The 17,255-nt window shown below is 45.1% G+C and overlaps 1 protein-coding gene across 3 annotated transcripts in view; it reads right to left on the reverse strand.

Annotated features, from left to right (window-relative positions):
- The window catches only part of ankfn1b (ankyrin repeat and fibronectin type III domain containing 1b), a 145,554-nt gene that overhangs the window by 12,051 nt on the left and 116,248 nt on the right, over nucleotides 1-17,255 (reverse strand). For all 3 annotated transcript variants that reach the window (XM_074619720.1, XM_074619718.1, XM_074619721.1), the window contains 6 exons: nucleotides 8,891-9,110; nucleotides 8,458-8,665; nucleotides 5,165-5,362; nucleotides 4,195-4,308; nucleotides 2,998-3,095; nucleotides 1,814-1,904 (listed from right to left, as the gene is read on the reverse strand). In XM_074619720.1, the coding sequence (XP_074475821.1) occupies nucleotides 1,814-1,904; nucleotides 2,998-3,095; nucleotides 4,195-4,308; nucleotides 5,165-5,362; nucleotides 8,458-8,665; nucleotides 8,891-9,110 (929 nt within the window). The remainder of the gene's footprint in view (nucleotides 1-1,813; nucleotides 1,905-2,997; nucleotides 3,096-4,194; nucleotides 4,309-5,164; nucleotides 5,363-8,457; nucleotides 8,666-8,890; nucleotides 9,111-17,255) is intronic.

Genomic DNA, 17,255 nt, shown 5'->3' on the forward strand with positions numbered 1-17,255 from the left:
GGGAGGGGGGGGTTAATCAAATTCTGCTTGGGACCCCAAAAATTCTTGGGCTGGCCCTGTTCCTGAGGCTTCCAATAGTGGGAGTGTGAGGTGTGTGAGACGGGACGGCCTGCTTCTCAAACAGGTCTTGTGTGTGTGCTATAGGAAACAGCACCCACCCCAGTGTGAGAAAGCTGTGGTTGGCTGACAGACAGACCTACTGAGCACCACTGCTACTGGCTGCCTTGCACATATTTGGGCTCAGAACAGTCAGTATGCACACACACATGTAGACAGACACACTAACAGACAGAAAGTAACACACGTCCCGCTATGCCTCCAAAAGCAAAAGACTCTCAACCTCTATCTCTGACTCTGTTTCCTTTTTCCCTTCCCTCCTCGTAGATGACCATCTCTGCAGAAAACGACCCTTCAGCACCTTCTACCTACTGTGGTAGCAAACCAGCATCCTTGCTTGCTCACTGGAGGATGTGTCAGCGATAACCCGCCCCCCTACCACCACCATCAACCACCACCCACCCCCATCACCCCCACCCCGACTCCCTCTCCTGGAGCCCCCCGGAGGGCGCGTGGGGGCTGAAACACGGTGAGCTCTATTCCCGGAAAGGTGCCTGTCCCGGCAGGACAAGCGGGCCCTTTAATGGGCGTCCACGGCCCGGCATAAGGCCCCCACTGTTGGGGCCGCGCCGCGTGCTACAGCACAGACATGCAAATATTTCCAGTGGTAGGCCCAAATGGAAAACACAAACACGCAACATCGAAATTAGCTCGGAGAGAGGGAGGGAGGTGGACAGTAGAGAAAAAAAAGAGAGGGAAAGCCCAGTCTCCTAAAATGAAGACACACACACACACACGCACGCACGCACGCACACACACACGCGCACACACACACACACACACACACACACACACACACACACACACACACACACACACACACACACACACACACACACACACACACACACACACACACACACACACACACACACACACACACACACACACACACACACACACGCTGAAAAACACTGTGTGCTGATGAGGACAAACATGTTCATGTGTTCCCCAGATGTGCCCTTAGTGTGCCAACACACCCAGACTCACAGTACCTATGTTCACTCTCTTACAGTAGGTGACTGCACTGACTTTACATTCTAACTTACATTTTAAAGTCCTTAAGAGTTAGAAAACCTCAAATAGAGATAGATAGATAGATAGATAGATAGATAGATAGATAGATAGATAGATAGATAGATAGATAGATAGATAGATAGATAGATAGAAGGGAAGAAAGAGCTGCTCTGGTGACTCAACACCTCAGCTGTTGTCGCACATGACTTCACGGTTAACTTCTTGGCTGAACCCAGACAGCTTCCTCTGCCAGCCAGCCCCAAACGCCATCCCGAGGCTACGGTTACAAACTCTGACGTCCGCAAAGGGGGTCCCAAAACCCACCCAGCCTGCTGCTGGCCCCGGAGGGTCCAGCTGTCACCCCCACAATGATGTCAAAGGGACGTCGGAATGACGTTGGAATAACCAAATCAACTGATGTGAAATGATGCAAAGTCACACATGCGATGTGTGGGAAAGCTATGAGAGATTATATCCACAGACACACACATACACACGCACACATCTTGCAGCTAAATCCTGTGTGAAAACTATTTTTCAGTGGTGTTAATTTAGCGAGGCCAGCCAAAACCCTTCAGGGGCTCTTGTTTGGAGCTGTTGTTAACTAGAAGTTTTATGTTTTGCGTCATGTAAAACTTACACGAACATATATATATATACACACACAGTGGAGACTTACTAGAAGGTGAAGCGCAGGCAGGGATGGTAACCAGTGGAGGACTCCAACCCTTCATGTTATAGGCTGACACCTGGACATAGTAATAGGTCCCCTGTAAGGACAGGACACATGACAGTTGAGGCATCATATTGTGTGATTCAGTGCATCTGTTTATCTCTTTGCTAGGTCGCTGTCTGTCTTCGTTTCAGTGTGTGTGTGTGTGTGTGTGTGTGTGTGGAGGGTGAAGGGTCCATCTAGAAGCTCTGTCTGTCTCCGTGCCCAGTCTGCAGACAGCAGGCCTCTGTCTCTCCTTTCTCAGCCAGATCAATCAAACCAGCAGCCGACACTTCCTGACCTCGCCTTGACCCCTGTCATGTGACAGGAGTGAGCTCTGGCTGGCAGCGGGGGTCTTAAAGGTGGGGGGAGGGGGTTTCTCTCACACAATAACAAACAACCGGTGGAGCGTCCATTTGTCTACATGGCCCGCTTAAAAACGCCAAACATAAATCAGGTGGCAGGCTACCAAGCTGCTCTTTCCATCACTTTGGAGGCTGTTTTGCAACTGTTGCTTATGAATGGTCGGGGAGCCAAGACTTTCAAACAAATAACAAATAAACTCTGTTTTCCAATTGTGTTTTTTAGCAGGGCCATAAGTCTTTCAACCCCTCCCCATCATTTGGGATTGATGGCGACTGCAACTTGTGTGAAGATTGTTTGATGTATGTAATAAAAGAAGAGTCACTTGGGAAATGCTTTCAAATGTCGCCAAATCAAAGCTTGCATGTAAATAATATCGGGGGCCTTCGTGTGAGAGAATGGCTTCTAAATTTTCAGTCAGCACCAACAGCTGGAGAAGCTGGAGCTTAGAGGTTCTTTGTGTTGCTTTGTGTCACCCATAAACTACCAGATAATATATCCTTCTTATCTGGTAGCTCTTAGTGACGGAGAAGAAATGGGACTACTTCACTAGTGTGATGTGAAGGGGAGGATAAATACACATGGAGAGATGCTCTATCCAAACCCTCAAAACAAGTGTCAAATATATTGTCCTGGTGTTACCTTTTGACAGCATCCCGTATAAGAGATTCTGCTAGTTCTGTTATGTTTGGATTCTGGATAGGATTCTTCCTGATTGAATCATCACACTGAAAAACAGTTCAGACCGTCAATTACATGGCGGAGACAGAGATTCTGGCTGAACTTACCGAAGTGAGTCCAGCGATGTTGCACTGTAGCAGAGTGGTGTCCTCCACCACCGCCTCGCCCAGCAGAGGACTTAATGAAGGAGAATTGCTCCAGCTCACTGCAAACACACACAAAAACACACATACAACAACACAAAAACAATGTTTTTAACTTCAATATGTACGATAAGAAAAAAGAAAAAATCTGAAATGCTTGTGACTCCGAAATACTTGTACTATTTACCGGAGTTGGGCCCAAGTCATTGTTTTGCAAGTCAAAAGTAAGTCCAAAGTCATTGCACTCAAGTCCCAAGTCAAGACAGGTAAGTCCCAAGTCAGGTCACAAGTCAAGACTGACAAGTCCAACGTCAAGACAGGTAAGTCCAAAGTCAAGACTAAGAAGTCCCACATCAAGTCCCAAGTCAAGACAGGTAAGTCCAAAGTCAAGACTAAGAAGTCCCACATCAAGTCCCAAAGTCAAGACCGACAAGTCCCAAGTCAAGTCCCAAGTCCTAAACTTTGAGTTTCGAGCCCTAAACAAGTCATAATGTGCTCTTCACCAAATGTAGGCTAATGCCATTTTAACAACAGAGTAACTGACGCCAACTGGCGTTCAGTAATGTAACGTTAGTTCTTTGTGGTTTTCTCCTGCAACTTGATTGGATGCTGTCGGATTGGTTCAAACAAAGTGGATCTGGGGGAATTAAGTGTTAGATAATCAAAAGTCAGTCCCGATAATATTCACCAAAAATAAAGAGTTGAAAAAAATACCACCTTTCGGGGATTCAGCAATGTAAACAACAAAAGATAGAAACTCAGTTCAGTTCAGTTTTTCTCCCATGAGTAAATCCACTTCCCAAACAAACCAATGAAGGATCTCTCAAAAAGTAAATAAACCAAACATTTCCGAAAGCTGTTGGAGTTGCCTCTGGTACCGTGCGGTTGATCATCTTCGGGCACACACTTTTTAAATAACATACTTTTTAATATTTGGGCTTGAGGGAAGGTATCAAGTATTTAAAGTCAAAAGGCTCAAATCCAAGTGAAGTCACAAGTCACTGGTGTTAAAGTCCAAGTCATCAAATTTGTGACTTGGGTCCACACCTCAGCCATTTACTAACACTTTTCATCTGCATCTCCTCTAGCAGCAGAGCTTTACATATTGCGATCCTGGGTAGTTAAACTAAATGAAGCAGTGGGACGGGCACGGTGGCTGACCTTTGTACTTGGTAACCACAGCAGAGTTGACACAGAGCGGTTCCTGGAAGTCCACCCTTAGACTGGTGCTGCTGCTGACAGACAGGCGAACTACACTGGGGGCGTCTGGAGGGTCTGGATGGACAGACAGACACACACACACACACACAGACAGATAGCAAGTAAATAAGAGGAGAGACATGCAGGTAAACACAAGCAGACTAAGATCCTTCACTGCGTATTAGAAGTATTATAATGGAGCGAGCCCATACAATTGGCAGCTTACTGTAATGACATCATTTAGTCTTCCTGGTCTGTTGCACAAGGCTTTGCTCAGTTTCAGAAATGGGAAAAGTTTAAAAAGTGTCAGTAGTGGATGCTACAGTCAGTAATGGAATCCACCATCTTCACAAATGAATGTTGACTCAGTCAAGACTGAGGAGAAGCGAGGATGTCAGTGATTGTGATTGTAGCTACATAAACATTATTTTGACATGCGGTGTATAATTTCCATCCATGTCCACACGACTTACCCATCAAATGATACGTGGGATTACAAAGAGGGCATTTTTTTTTTGCATCAAAGTGCAGATTGGTTTGAGTGGAAGAAGGGAGGAGTGTGTGCGTGTGAGCGAGTCTGCTTTCGGGGGTGGCAGTCTACCCTGCCACTAAGCGTGTCATGAAATGCCTATAAAAAATTAAAGCAGGAATACAGGCGTGTTATGTTTGCACACACACACACACACACACGGTCACATACACACACACACACACACACACACACACACACACACACAGAGTCGTGTGCTAGGGCTTGCCAGTGTGGAAGCCATTAACTCGGCCCAGACAGAATGCCAGCGGAGAAAAAGGGCGCAAAAATGAAAACCAAAGACGACTGCTCGTATGATCTGAGCGGCAAACTTCCCCTCAACTGTTCAGCATGTAAAAAAAAAAAAATGTAACAACCATCAAAGTCATCCAGAAGCCTTACTAGCGTGCTCGAAGCCCGTCTGCATGCGTCGGAAGAGCCGGAGCCTCCACTCCCAGGCCTTCAGCTGCCTCTCCCGGTCGGATCCTTCCCGCTCACCGGGACCCTCGCTTCCAACCTGGGCCTGAAGCTCCGACACCCGCTGCTCAGCCTCCTGCACCAGGGTGGCCAAATGCACCGCTCGGCCCTCCAGACTCACAACTAAGAAACACACAAGAGAGTCGGCGAGAGAGAGAGAGAAAAGTCAAAGTGACTCCAATATTTCAAAACGATTTTGGCATTCAGAAAAATGCTTTTATATTCACACATAAAAAAGACCACTCAAAGCTGAGCAATGCTGGACTATAAATGTGAGTGGGCTGTTTTTCCAACCAATATTCAAAGCAAAATACTGTGAACAGATGATAGTGAAATTAAAAGAAAATTCTCAAAAACATCACTTTGTTTTTGCAGTAGAACCGTACTACTGCGAATGTTTTCAGGAACAAAACACGTGTTCATCACAAAATGATTTACTGGCTCAATTAGAGGAGTAAATATCGTGCTGGTTTCGCTTTGATCGAGTGCACATGGCCGCACTGATATTGCAGTGGCCTGCAAAAGTGGCCTACAAAAGAAATTGCTTTTGCGGGGACTCTTTTTAATGCCTTTGTTTGCCAAAACGCTGCGGCAGATTCCTCAATAAACTTCATTTAACTAAAGCAGTCCCTCTCTTTTAGGCATGACATCACCTAGAAAATGACACAGAAAATGTGGCAAATGAAAGTGAGAGGGGCAAGAGAAGGGAGGAGTGCTTCTTCTTCTGCGGTTATAAGGGAACACAAAATGGTGGGAACGTGCATAGGCATCGTTTTAAACTGCCATTGTAAAAGTATTTTTCTGCAAAAACTGGTGGAAAAATGTGCATAAGTCATCTATTTATATCATATACCGCAGCTTCACACAGCCTCCATCAGAGGAATGTTTTTCTGAGACGGGGTCACTAGAATGTGAGCAATGATAAACAAAAAACACATCAATATAAGTAGATGTGATGCGACACCCGGTGAAAATATAAAAATCATGGGCATGCGGTTAGTGACACAAAGATCAAAGAGTGACATTGCCAACAGATCACTCTAAATTAAAGTATAGAACAGATAATGTAAAGCTTTTGAGGTCACAAAGGACAGTAGCGTACTGTACTGCACTTCTTCTTTGGTGGCTGGTCATCCTGGGAGTGTTTGGGACTGGTGTGTGTCTGTGTTTAGTCTGTGTGGTCTGTGTTTGTTCATTGTAGATTCCACTGTTGAGCGTTAGATTCCACTGTTGACAGTAAGTTTAAAGCTCCGTGTCAAAATGTCCATCTGGGTGTTTAATACTGCGGCTCTCTCGGCGTCTCCTCAGTGGCTGCGAGCTCCTCTTTGAATCCCAGCGTCTCTTCTGGGTGTCAGGTTTGTTGTTCACTTGTGTGAAGACTTAGAGGCCGCTTGTCACTTTTTAAAACAGGTAACGCAAGGGGGCGGGGAGGGTTAGGGTTAGGGCTTAAGATAGGATTATTACTGAGGATCCTTGGACTTGGACTCTTCTACGGATGGAAATAACTGTTAAAGGTCCATTTTGATTTACATTTCCAGCCCTTCCAGGACTAGAAACTGGCCCAGATGCTGTCACCAGTGTGTACGTGTGTCTTGATTTGTCCTTATTTCACATCAAGGTTGGGATCCTCCACAGCCCATTAAAGTGCCTTTGTCCTATTGAGAGCCACCGAGGGATTTATAATGTGAATATGAAGTTGCTTTGGAGAACTTGTTTGATTGTCTTCGTCTGCCTTTGTCTCTCTGGTAACCACACACACACACACACACTGTGAAGTCAAGCATGTCAATATCAATATGCATCGGAGTCAATTCCTTTCAGAGCTTGAGGAAAAGTCTGCAACGTCTTTGATGTCGATTCTCCTCAGATGGAGTTTGATTAGTACGCGCTTATAAAAATAGGAGCCTTTGCTTTCCTTATGTGCTGTTGTTCTCTCTCTCTTTCTTTGTGTTTCAGTCCTACACACACACACACACACACACACACACACAACTCACACTCTCTCGTGAGTTATTTGAGTTCTGGAGAGAGAGAGAGAGCACAATCAAAGAGCAAACTTCAGTAAACATCACTTTCCATTCAAGTGTTTTCAATTTAATGATACCTTTATAAGACGTCTGGCTCAGCTCTGGAGAAGTGTGTGTGTGCGTGTTTGTGTGTGTGTGTGTGCGCACAAGTACAAACACAAACAGCCTAGGAGCCTCACTGGCGAGTTCTAATCATTAACAGAGGAAGGGAGCGGGAGGCTCAGCAGATCACAGACAGTGAAAAGTGCTTATGAAGATGACTAATATTGCATCATGATTACCACCCCTTTAATATGTTTTCACTGCCAGCGCAAAATACAAAGAGATGTGTGAGTTTGTCAGCAGTGTGAGGATGAATGCATCACTGGTATGCACGATAAAGACGTCTATGAGTTATGTGTTGCTTTGGGCAACACCTGCGGTCGCTTCAGCGGCGGCCGACATTGCCGTGGCAGCGGCTTTGGCGTCCGCGACGACAGTTAATTCCCATTGAGTGGAAAACAAACTGTGTCTGGGATCAGTTCTGAGCCGTGCTTAAGATTTAAATGTACATAGGGAAAAAATGATAACAGACCTGTCAGTGACTGACAGATGCGGTTTGGGGCCTCACTGGTGTCAGAACTTGACAACTACGTTTGGCTTTTCCACATTATCACAGGAGATTTGATTGGCGAAAGGATCGGGCAAATCAACTCGCTTCCTGCTCGGAGCCAAGGTAGCATTTGCTACGGTATGATTCACCTGTAGGCCAGCCAAACTAAAGTAAAGAGATGTCAGATTTTACATGGAAAAATATGATTAAATACTGAATACATGAGTGAAACATTGCTCTTATTAGTATAAAGACATTGTGGTGACCCCAGAAGAGATCTTGGATATTTCTTACAGAAAAGAAGCTACTAAAAGTTGGTTTGCTTGCTTCCATGGCTGCAGAAGGTTGTTTGCCACTTTGTTTCATATGTAGCAACGGTGTGTCGAAATGGGCAGCAGACGGGATCACAAAAAATCCAAAACAAAAACAGACGTTCCGGACCGGGATGGAAATTTGTTTCCCTAATCTCTGATGACATATCATGGTCATTTCATGATTTATTACAGTAAATATATTACATATTGGTCCTTTAACAATCAAATGATCCCCATGTGACTGGGTAGGTGGGGACTATAGGTACGTTGTGTTCCTCTACTCACAGTGGGGGCTCTCCTTGGCACCAGCTCGCAGTAGCAGTTTGGCCATGGGCACGTTGTTGGTCATGATGGCGATATCGAGGGGCAGGAGGCCCTCGCTGTTTGGGGTGTTGTGGTCCAGCTCCTCCAGACTGTACTGGGACAGAAGCAGCTGCACCAAGTCCAGCTCCTGGTGCTCCACTGCCTCGAACAACGCTTCATTACTCTGGAACTGGGATACAGAGAAAGTGAAGTTAAAAAACGTTGTGATACCTCAAGCTTACATCAGTGAATGCTTCTCACAATATACAGTATTTTCTGTCTTGCTCTACAATAGTGAGATGAGTGCATGCTGTTACTACCTGACGTTCTCTTTACTAAGTCTATATGTTTCCCCCCTGACTATTTTTAGACTACATTATTCCTGGGCTTATTATTTTTTCCTTCTCTGACTTACTATGGTGGTTTTGCGCAGCCTCTCCTTGTCTCCTCCCCGTCCTGACACCACGTTGTCCTCCAGGGCAGGGGGGTTGGTGCCCACGCGGAACTTTCCAGACAAGTTGCGGTAAAGGCGGCGAGCCGCGCTTGGCGAGGAAAGGCTGGCCGTCTTGCGGGTCGGGGCCGGCTGGTGGGCCTGGTCCCCCCTCATGGGCTGCGTCATCTTGGCAGAGTCGGCCCTGGAGGAGAGACGGGTGGGTAAGAGATAGAGTAGGTGAGAGAAAAGAGTGGACTATGACATTTTATACAGTACACTGAGCGTATGAGGCTTCATCACTTCTCGAATTTAAAGAGTTTACACCTCTAGAGAAGATCACTGTACTCACAGACAAAAGCTAAGGTGCACAAGTTCAGAAAAAGACAGCTCTCTTCTTTATAGCTTGCCAGTTAATCTCCATAACAAACTTGCCTACTTTAATTAAATTTTACTAATTAAATTTGTGTTACTATATGTCAAAACCTATTTCTGCTGTATAACGGTGGAGGCATAAAGGAAAGGAATCTGAAAGGAAGGAAGGCCAGCTGCTTGGTTAGCTGACTTCAAATCAATGTCGGTCTGGATTTCAATTTGAATCCATTCACAAAAGAAGCTGAAAAACACAATACAATCTAAGGAAAGCAGTTTCCACTCTTCAGGAAACAAGTTTAGATCAGAAATTCACGGGGCTCAATGCGGCAAATAAAGTGTTTTAAGCGCCAAGGCATCACGGTCTTACATGACTCACATTGTACGATATATCAGCTCCGCATATCAATTGTTGAAACACATTTAATACCTGTTGATGTAACAGTATGTGTGGCAGTGCCTGTCAAGATCTTTGGATAGTGACAATTTAAAGTAAATAAATATCAACTGTCACAAGGTGCATATGTAGAAAGGTGATTGTAGGATTATCAGAAACAAAAACATCTATGTAGTTCAAAAATGTTACTTTTTAATCCCATTATAACCACAAACCCCCAAAAAACGATCTCCAGCCCCCTGGGAGTCGTGGTCCAAACACCTGGCTGAGAACCACTGATCTATGGCATGGTGATAAATTACACTGATCTGCCAGATGGGCACCACGCTGGCATTTTCAGTGCTCAGTCACGGATGCCATATGAGTCATCCTGCGCTGGCGAAGCCACCCTGGTAGCCGATTTGCTGCTCCGTAGCGGCATATCTTTCTGTTTCAAAAGATCAGCATCTCTTGCCGCTGGTGTCTTGGCATCGCTGGTATGACGACTATGCCGCCCCTCTCCATTCTGCCATGGGAACTATGCAGATGACAGTGTGTTTCTAGGGGTGAGTCTGGTACGTGGCGTTCACACACACTCGACCGCTGAAGGAAATGTCAGCGGGACTCTACAGGCGATGGTGACAGACTCCTTGACGGGTCCCACCAAAGAGAGGCGAAGAGATAAATGAATTCCTTAAGGAGGCACTTTCAACAGCTTTCTCTCCTTCTGCTCCTCCCTCGTCTCCTAACATCTTATGAACTTATTCTTATCATCTCGCCCCTCTCTGTTTCTCTGCTCTGTTCTTTCCCCTTATCTCCTCTCATTTCTCTCCCATTCTCTCTCATCTTGCTTTGATTCTACTCTGAATCATCTTTTTATTACAGTATGACTATAATCAAAGAATCTTTCTCAAATAGTTATTCAAGCGTCACAAACCCACTTGAAACATCCATACTCAATTAATTTTGATAGCGTTTCTTGAAAAGTAAAAAGGTTTCAATGTGAACTGAAAGACAGTAATTAGGTAATGAGTAAGTAGGTTACATAATATTTTTGAGACATTAATGTTCCAAAAGAATAAAGATAAAGATGATTAACATCTGATTTGAATGGGAGCAGTTACAGCGTTTGAAATCATTGCAATGCTTTTTAGAAACCAAAAGATCATGATTTGAATCCCTGCAGCAGCCGATGTGTTTGTCTCTCAAGCTACATGTCCTGTTTGAGTCCTTGAGAATTGCTTGCTTATTATCAGTCACTCTGGAAAACATCATCAGTTGAAATACCGCAAATGTAAATGTTGTTCTTAAAAAGCAATGGTTTGAACAGGGGCGGGGAGAGGTGGAGGAAAGTAAATAAAGGTTGAGTTACGTTGGTCCATCATGCCATATGCCAAGAAGTATCACACGGGCCAAGAACAGATTTGTCAAGGTGAGAACATCTGTAGGAAAAATGTTATTTATACTCCCGCTCCGCTATGGACGTGTGAGCCCACACGAGCATACACACACACACACACACACACACAAGCCCTCCCCCAACACATGCAGTTTGTACAACAGCTGACGGCGGCCCACATAGTAGACTTTAAAGCAGCTCCAAGCCCCCGCAACAAGCCCTTTTTCACAGGGCCGATACACCTAAAATACCCACGATCCCCGTCCCTTCCCGCTCCGTCCCATCCATCTCCACTCCATCCCGTAATAGAGGCCTTATTTTAGACATCCTCGTGTTCCCGGCCGGGCCTAACCTATTCCAGGGTTCCAGATAAAGCGCGGCAGGTATTTGGAATAATTTTTCCATGGGCCTGGCCCGGAAGATAAAACAAGAGATATATTTGTAATGCGTGTGCCGGTATCCCATTTCAAAGAGAAAGCCCATCGGAATCCAGCCCCGGGCTTATTGTTATTTGCCTGAGATGGAACAGACAACCTTTTTCTGTCGGCAGGACGGTGCCCCATCACTCTCTGACGACATTAGGGAGTGTGTAACGTGGTGTGTGTGTGTGTCTTTACTTCCAAAGAGATGCTGCATCCTACACGTGAGATTGGGATGTCATAACCCAATGACATGATGAAAGACAATCATAACACAAAAAGAGAGAGAGAAGGCAATACAAACTGTGAAACAGTGTATCAGAAAGAGAATGAAAAAAATGGATGCGAGGATTTCAACACAGCTTTTCAGCCAGCATTTGGATGACTGTATGCTTTTGACACCTTATCCAATCAGTGGCCCCGGTGGCCACATTTGCAGCTGCAATCTGCTGTCAGTGAATGCTGACAAAGACCATGTCTTGTAGTCGCATATTTGATGAACAACCATGGTTAGCGCTAACCTCAGTGACAAACCCATTACGTTTCCTGTGACTGTTTTACAACCAAAGCCACCTCATGTTTCGTAGGTGTGATGTGAACTAGCAGCAGTGGGAAATGCTCGATTTGCATTCGCAGCAATACAGCTCTGATGCAGCTTTAAAGCTACAGTCGGTAACTTTAACAAAAATAACTTTTTGTCATATTTACTCAAACGAATCAATATTCTGTTACTGTCATGCATATTTCTCGCCTCAAATGTTTTCAGAAACATCTTGTAGTGTACTGTTTAGCTGTAAAATAATGAAAACAGTTGAGCTAAAACCACCGGCCTGTAGCTTTAAGGAGCAGTAAACGGTCAAGCTGATTTCCTGTGAATACCTCGTGCTTAGGTAGGCAATTTGAATCCAATGCAGGAATGGCGGACTCCGCCACTCACAATAAATACTACTTTATAGAGTGCTGCAAGAATGAGTCCTAAAACCCAGAAATGAGTTAGCATTTTTGCATTTCCGGTCCCCTCGTCTCAAAATCAATGTTTTTTTTTAATGGGTTTTGGTTAAATGTCTGAAATAAGATCTGCGGTTAACACAAGTTTAAGAGATTTTAACGTTTTGTTCTACGACGTAAAATACACCAGTAAATATCCCGCTCGTGAATTTTTAAACTTTTACGTGTCTTAAAAAGGGTGGTTGCTAACAAGTGGCTAAATGAGACTACAAAACGGCATCACAACAAACTTAAGTCCTCCTTTAAGCTTAGTGGTGGTAACATGAAGTCATGTGACTGCGGTGTAGTTCGTTTATAGCCTAACGTTAGCTTTTTACTTCCGGCAGTTGCATTTACGCTTCAAAAATCATAAAAGTGGTGTTAATTTATGAAGATTATCTTGCTGAACAAAACGTGCAAGTATCATAAACGTGTGTTTGTGACAGAGCTTAGTTTCTGCAATAATCCAAAACCCAATGGAAAAATCCCATTGGCTTTTTGTTGAGGGAACCAGTGCTCTGCTAACTTACAGGTTGGCCTACAAAATACATCATCCTTGCACTACTCTATAGACAGGTCATTATACAATGAAAATACATTGAATATAGCTATTGGTGAAAACAATGCTGACCAGAAGTAGTATCAAAAAAAGGTTCTACTACTGTTACATTAATCTGAAGAAATGACGAGAGATTCAAAAGCTCAAAGACATCACACACACACGCAGACTATACCACACAATTTCCTACACTTTTACCAGGTTTGGAAACAGGAAGCAGTTGTTCTGGGAAACCAAAGTCTCAAACCAAAAGCCAGGCTTCATGTTTGGCCCTCGATCAATACCACATCAAATACAGCCAGTCTGCTTCAGTGAGACGGCATCGGCCCCCGACAAACAATCAACACCCCCGAACTGCAAACACACACACAAACCCACACACACACGCACACACACACGCACACAAACACACACCGCATTCGCTTTATTAGTTGTATCGGGCCTGTTGACACAAACAGTTTAGTCCTCCAGACAGTGAGTCACATGTAAACAAAGACTACATATAAAATGCGCAGACAGAGTGCAGACAATTACTGACTAAAAGTCAAGATGGGAAAAACCTGTGATTTACGAAAATGTAAAAAAGAAAAAAGAAAAAAAAAGTTAATTCCAGCATCGCAGAATTTCTGAGATTTTTGTGCGAGCTAAAAGGCAGCCACAAGTATGCACATAACAGCTCATGACAGAAATCTCAGAAACACTTCAAAGCAAATCTGCAGTTGTGGAAAATGTTGCTTAGTCTGACGACTCCCAGTTTATGTTGCAACATCTAAATGACTCGGTCAGAACGGTAAGAAAGAATGAATCCATCCAACATGTTGTCGACAATAATGGGATGACGTAAATCACAAGTTTCATCACGACACAATATTATTTATATTTCATATTCTTTGGATAACGATACAATATTTGCTGATATCACAAAGTCTGCCACGATACGATTCCGATTTGATTCAAATCAGGGGCTTGTGATCGATATGAGACAATATCATATGTCCATTTAACACAATCAGTTACGTTTATATCGACACACAAAAAGCGACTAAAATATGATTTGACAATTTCATTACTGGGCTCTTCCAGACATTTAAATGAAAAACAATCTTTTTTTTTTAATTAAAAAGAATAAAAATAGACCTGTTGTTCAATATAAAGTGCCACATTTCTATGGGAACTTGAATGTGAGCAGAAAATATGTTCTTGGCCAGAGCTTCCTGCTTCTATAAATATAGATAACTCTAATCTAAACTATAAACAATGGAAAATGTCTTTACAACACACACACACACACACACACACAGGCACAGCGAGTCTCAAGCTACACGTTTTGCTGCATAGTGGGGTACCTACAGGCATGTGTTTATGTGTGTGCATATGTGCACGAGTATGTAGGTGCCAGAGAAACACATTACATGGACTGCTGCCCAAATTAGCTACGGCAGCACAAAGAAAGATATTTTGATAGTGTGGAACGACAATACGATTATGTGAAAAAGCACACAATGCAACCATATGGGCACATATATGGTTATAATTGTCCCAAAGAGCTTCAAGGTATGGAAGAAAGTTTTACAACAATGCACTTTTGCGCCCAAAATTAGTTTAATTCTAAGTTTTATTTTCTTCCTTAACACCTCCTTCTGCCCTCGCCTCTGCTCCACCTCCCTCCCCAACCCCATCCTCCATCCTCGCAGTGTGTCACAAGGTCTCTTACTGTAGGTCAGCTGTGTGCTGACAGGACCCCCCCCCTACTTGCAAACTTCTCACCAGTGGCTAGTTTACTGCCACACGGGAACACATAAATCTCCGCTGCATGTTAGTGTGTGTCTAATCGTGTTTATTACACACAGGCACAAATGACCATTCATATTAGTTGACGTGTATTGCATCGCTTGTCTGCGTAGGTCAAGTCCCGCAGAATAAACAAAGAGCTGGAGGTAAAGTAGATGGATAGAGAGAGAGAAAGAGAGAGAGAGAGAGAGAGAGAGAGAAAGAGACGAAGAAAAGGCAGAGAGCGGCACCAGAAGGACAGTGCTCGCTGAAAACAGGGTGGTGGGGGTCAGAGGAGGCAGACAGTGAGAGGAGAAAGTTGCGCACGCACACACACACACGCACACGCACGCACGCGCACACACACGCACGCACACACACACACACACACACACACACACACACACACACACACACACACACACACACACACACACACACACACACACACACACACACACACACACACACACACACACACACACACACACACACACACACACACACACACACGCACGCACACACAGTACGCTGGCTGCTCTAAATGTGGCTTGTAGAAGGAAATTCTGAAATCTGAGTCTTGGCACCAGACAGGCTGGAAGCAGGCAGGCTGCTGGACGCACAGAGGGAGAGAGAGAGAGAGAGAGAGAGAGAGAGGGAGAGAGGGAGGGAGAGAGAGAGAGAGAGAGAGAGAGAGAGAGATGGGGGGGGGGGGCAGTATTACTAGCATTCATATAGCCGTCCCCTCTGTTTGGCTCTTATCAGCTTATAGGCAACATGAGGCCACGCCAACACTGTGACCTGCAGCCCCTAGTGCACACCAAGTTGGCATGGCAACACAACAAACGCAGACGTACACACCGCATGCTCACATATTAAAACATGCAGCCCTGTGTAGAGATTTCACTTGATTTTTTTTTTTACAGCCGAGGAGACAATCAGAGTGACTCTTTAGGGTCATGGAGATTTTATTGAGGGATGTATCAGGTGTGCGCACGAGTGTATTAACATTTGCTAAAAACATCCCCTCTCACTCGCATCCCCGAGGGGGTCTACAGAGCGAGATGCGGATGGATTATCCTACCAGATGTGCATTTGAAAAGCGGTAGACTGGCCTGGAAGCAATGTACCTGATCGGCGAGATTATTAACATAGACTTGTGGTGTTTAAATGGGAGTTCTTTTGATAACAAGGAGCCTCATAAGTGCTGAGAAAACATCACCCGGCCTGTTGCACCACAGGCAGCAGACAGCTCTGCTGATACCAGACAGGATAAAGCCACGGACTCTGTTGTTTACACCAGATTTTACACCATTTAGACAATTTTTTTCCACTGTTGAGTCATCCACTTTTTATAATCCACTCTCCACCGTAGCCTCAACTTCCTCTCTTTGATAAGCTGCTGTTGTTCTGAGGTGTTATTTATTTGTCGTTAGCTTTGAGCTCTCTCTCATCTGTGTGTGACGCACGCAGCAAGTCAGTGCTAAGATCACTGGTGCCCAGGTTGGTTTGTTCACATCTGCTGTTAGTCACAGTTAGTCAAAAAGTAACTGAGCTGGAAAACCCTGCAGGCAATTCTGCTTTTACTTATGCTTCCAATTCATACGTGACTTTGAAGTGTGAGCTGTGTGCATAATTGGGGAGTCGGAACAAACTGTGGACACCAGGTATACTACACCATACTGCATTCTCCCACTGCCCTTTATCTCTCTCCTATTTACACAGTCCTTTTTCTCTGTCTCCCCTTTTATCTTGTCCTCTTCTTCTCACTTTCTCTCTCTCTCTCTGTCTCCCTTGGGAGAACGGCAGAGAAAGAGTGGGCGGTCCGCTGTATGTTTAACCTTTGAAGCGGGCCTGCTGTGCCGAGCAAGGCCTGCCACCTGTTGGCCCTGTGTGTGTGCATGTGTTGTGTGTGCACGCAGAGGTAAATCTCTCTAATTTTGATGAGCAGAGACAACAGCGGAGTCACCATGGGGATGTGGTGGCGGGCAGCGGCCGACGTTCTCAGGAGGGGGGGGGGGCTTCTAAGGTGGGATCACACACACAAACATACACACAACCCCTCCTCTGTCAGAGGCTTGGTGACACCATGTCTCCCACGGCGATCGTGGGCCCAGCCTGGGTGGCTCCAGGCCTTCTGTGTGTCTGTGTGTGTGTGTGTGTGTGTGTGTGTGTCACACCAAAGGGGTCCCTGCCTGGGCCGCCATATGCCACCCACCCAGCCAGGGAGAGGAGAGGAGAGGGGCGGGGGCGACCCCTGGCCACTGAAGCCACCAGTTGGCCCATTCTCTCAGTCACACGCCGGCCGGGCGCCATGTTTAAAGTCCCACGGCTGTTTATCTGGGATGGGGATGGAGGGAGGTGGTTGGGTGGGAGTGGGTGAGGGGGGTTAGGTTAGTCTCCTGATTATGATAAATCCTTTGTAAAAAGGATAACGTGCATGCTCACACACAAATATGTACACTCCT

The sequence above is a fragment of the Sebastes fasciatus genome, chromosome 20 (assembly GCF_043250625.1).
Source record: "Sebastes fasciatus isolate fSebFas1 chromosome 20, fSebFas1.pri, whole genome shotgun sequence".
NCBI lineage: Eukaryota > Metazoa > Chordata > Actinopteri > Perciformes > Sebastidae > Sebastes > Sebastes fasciatus.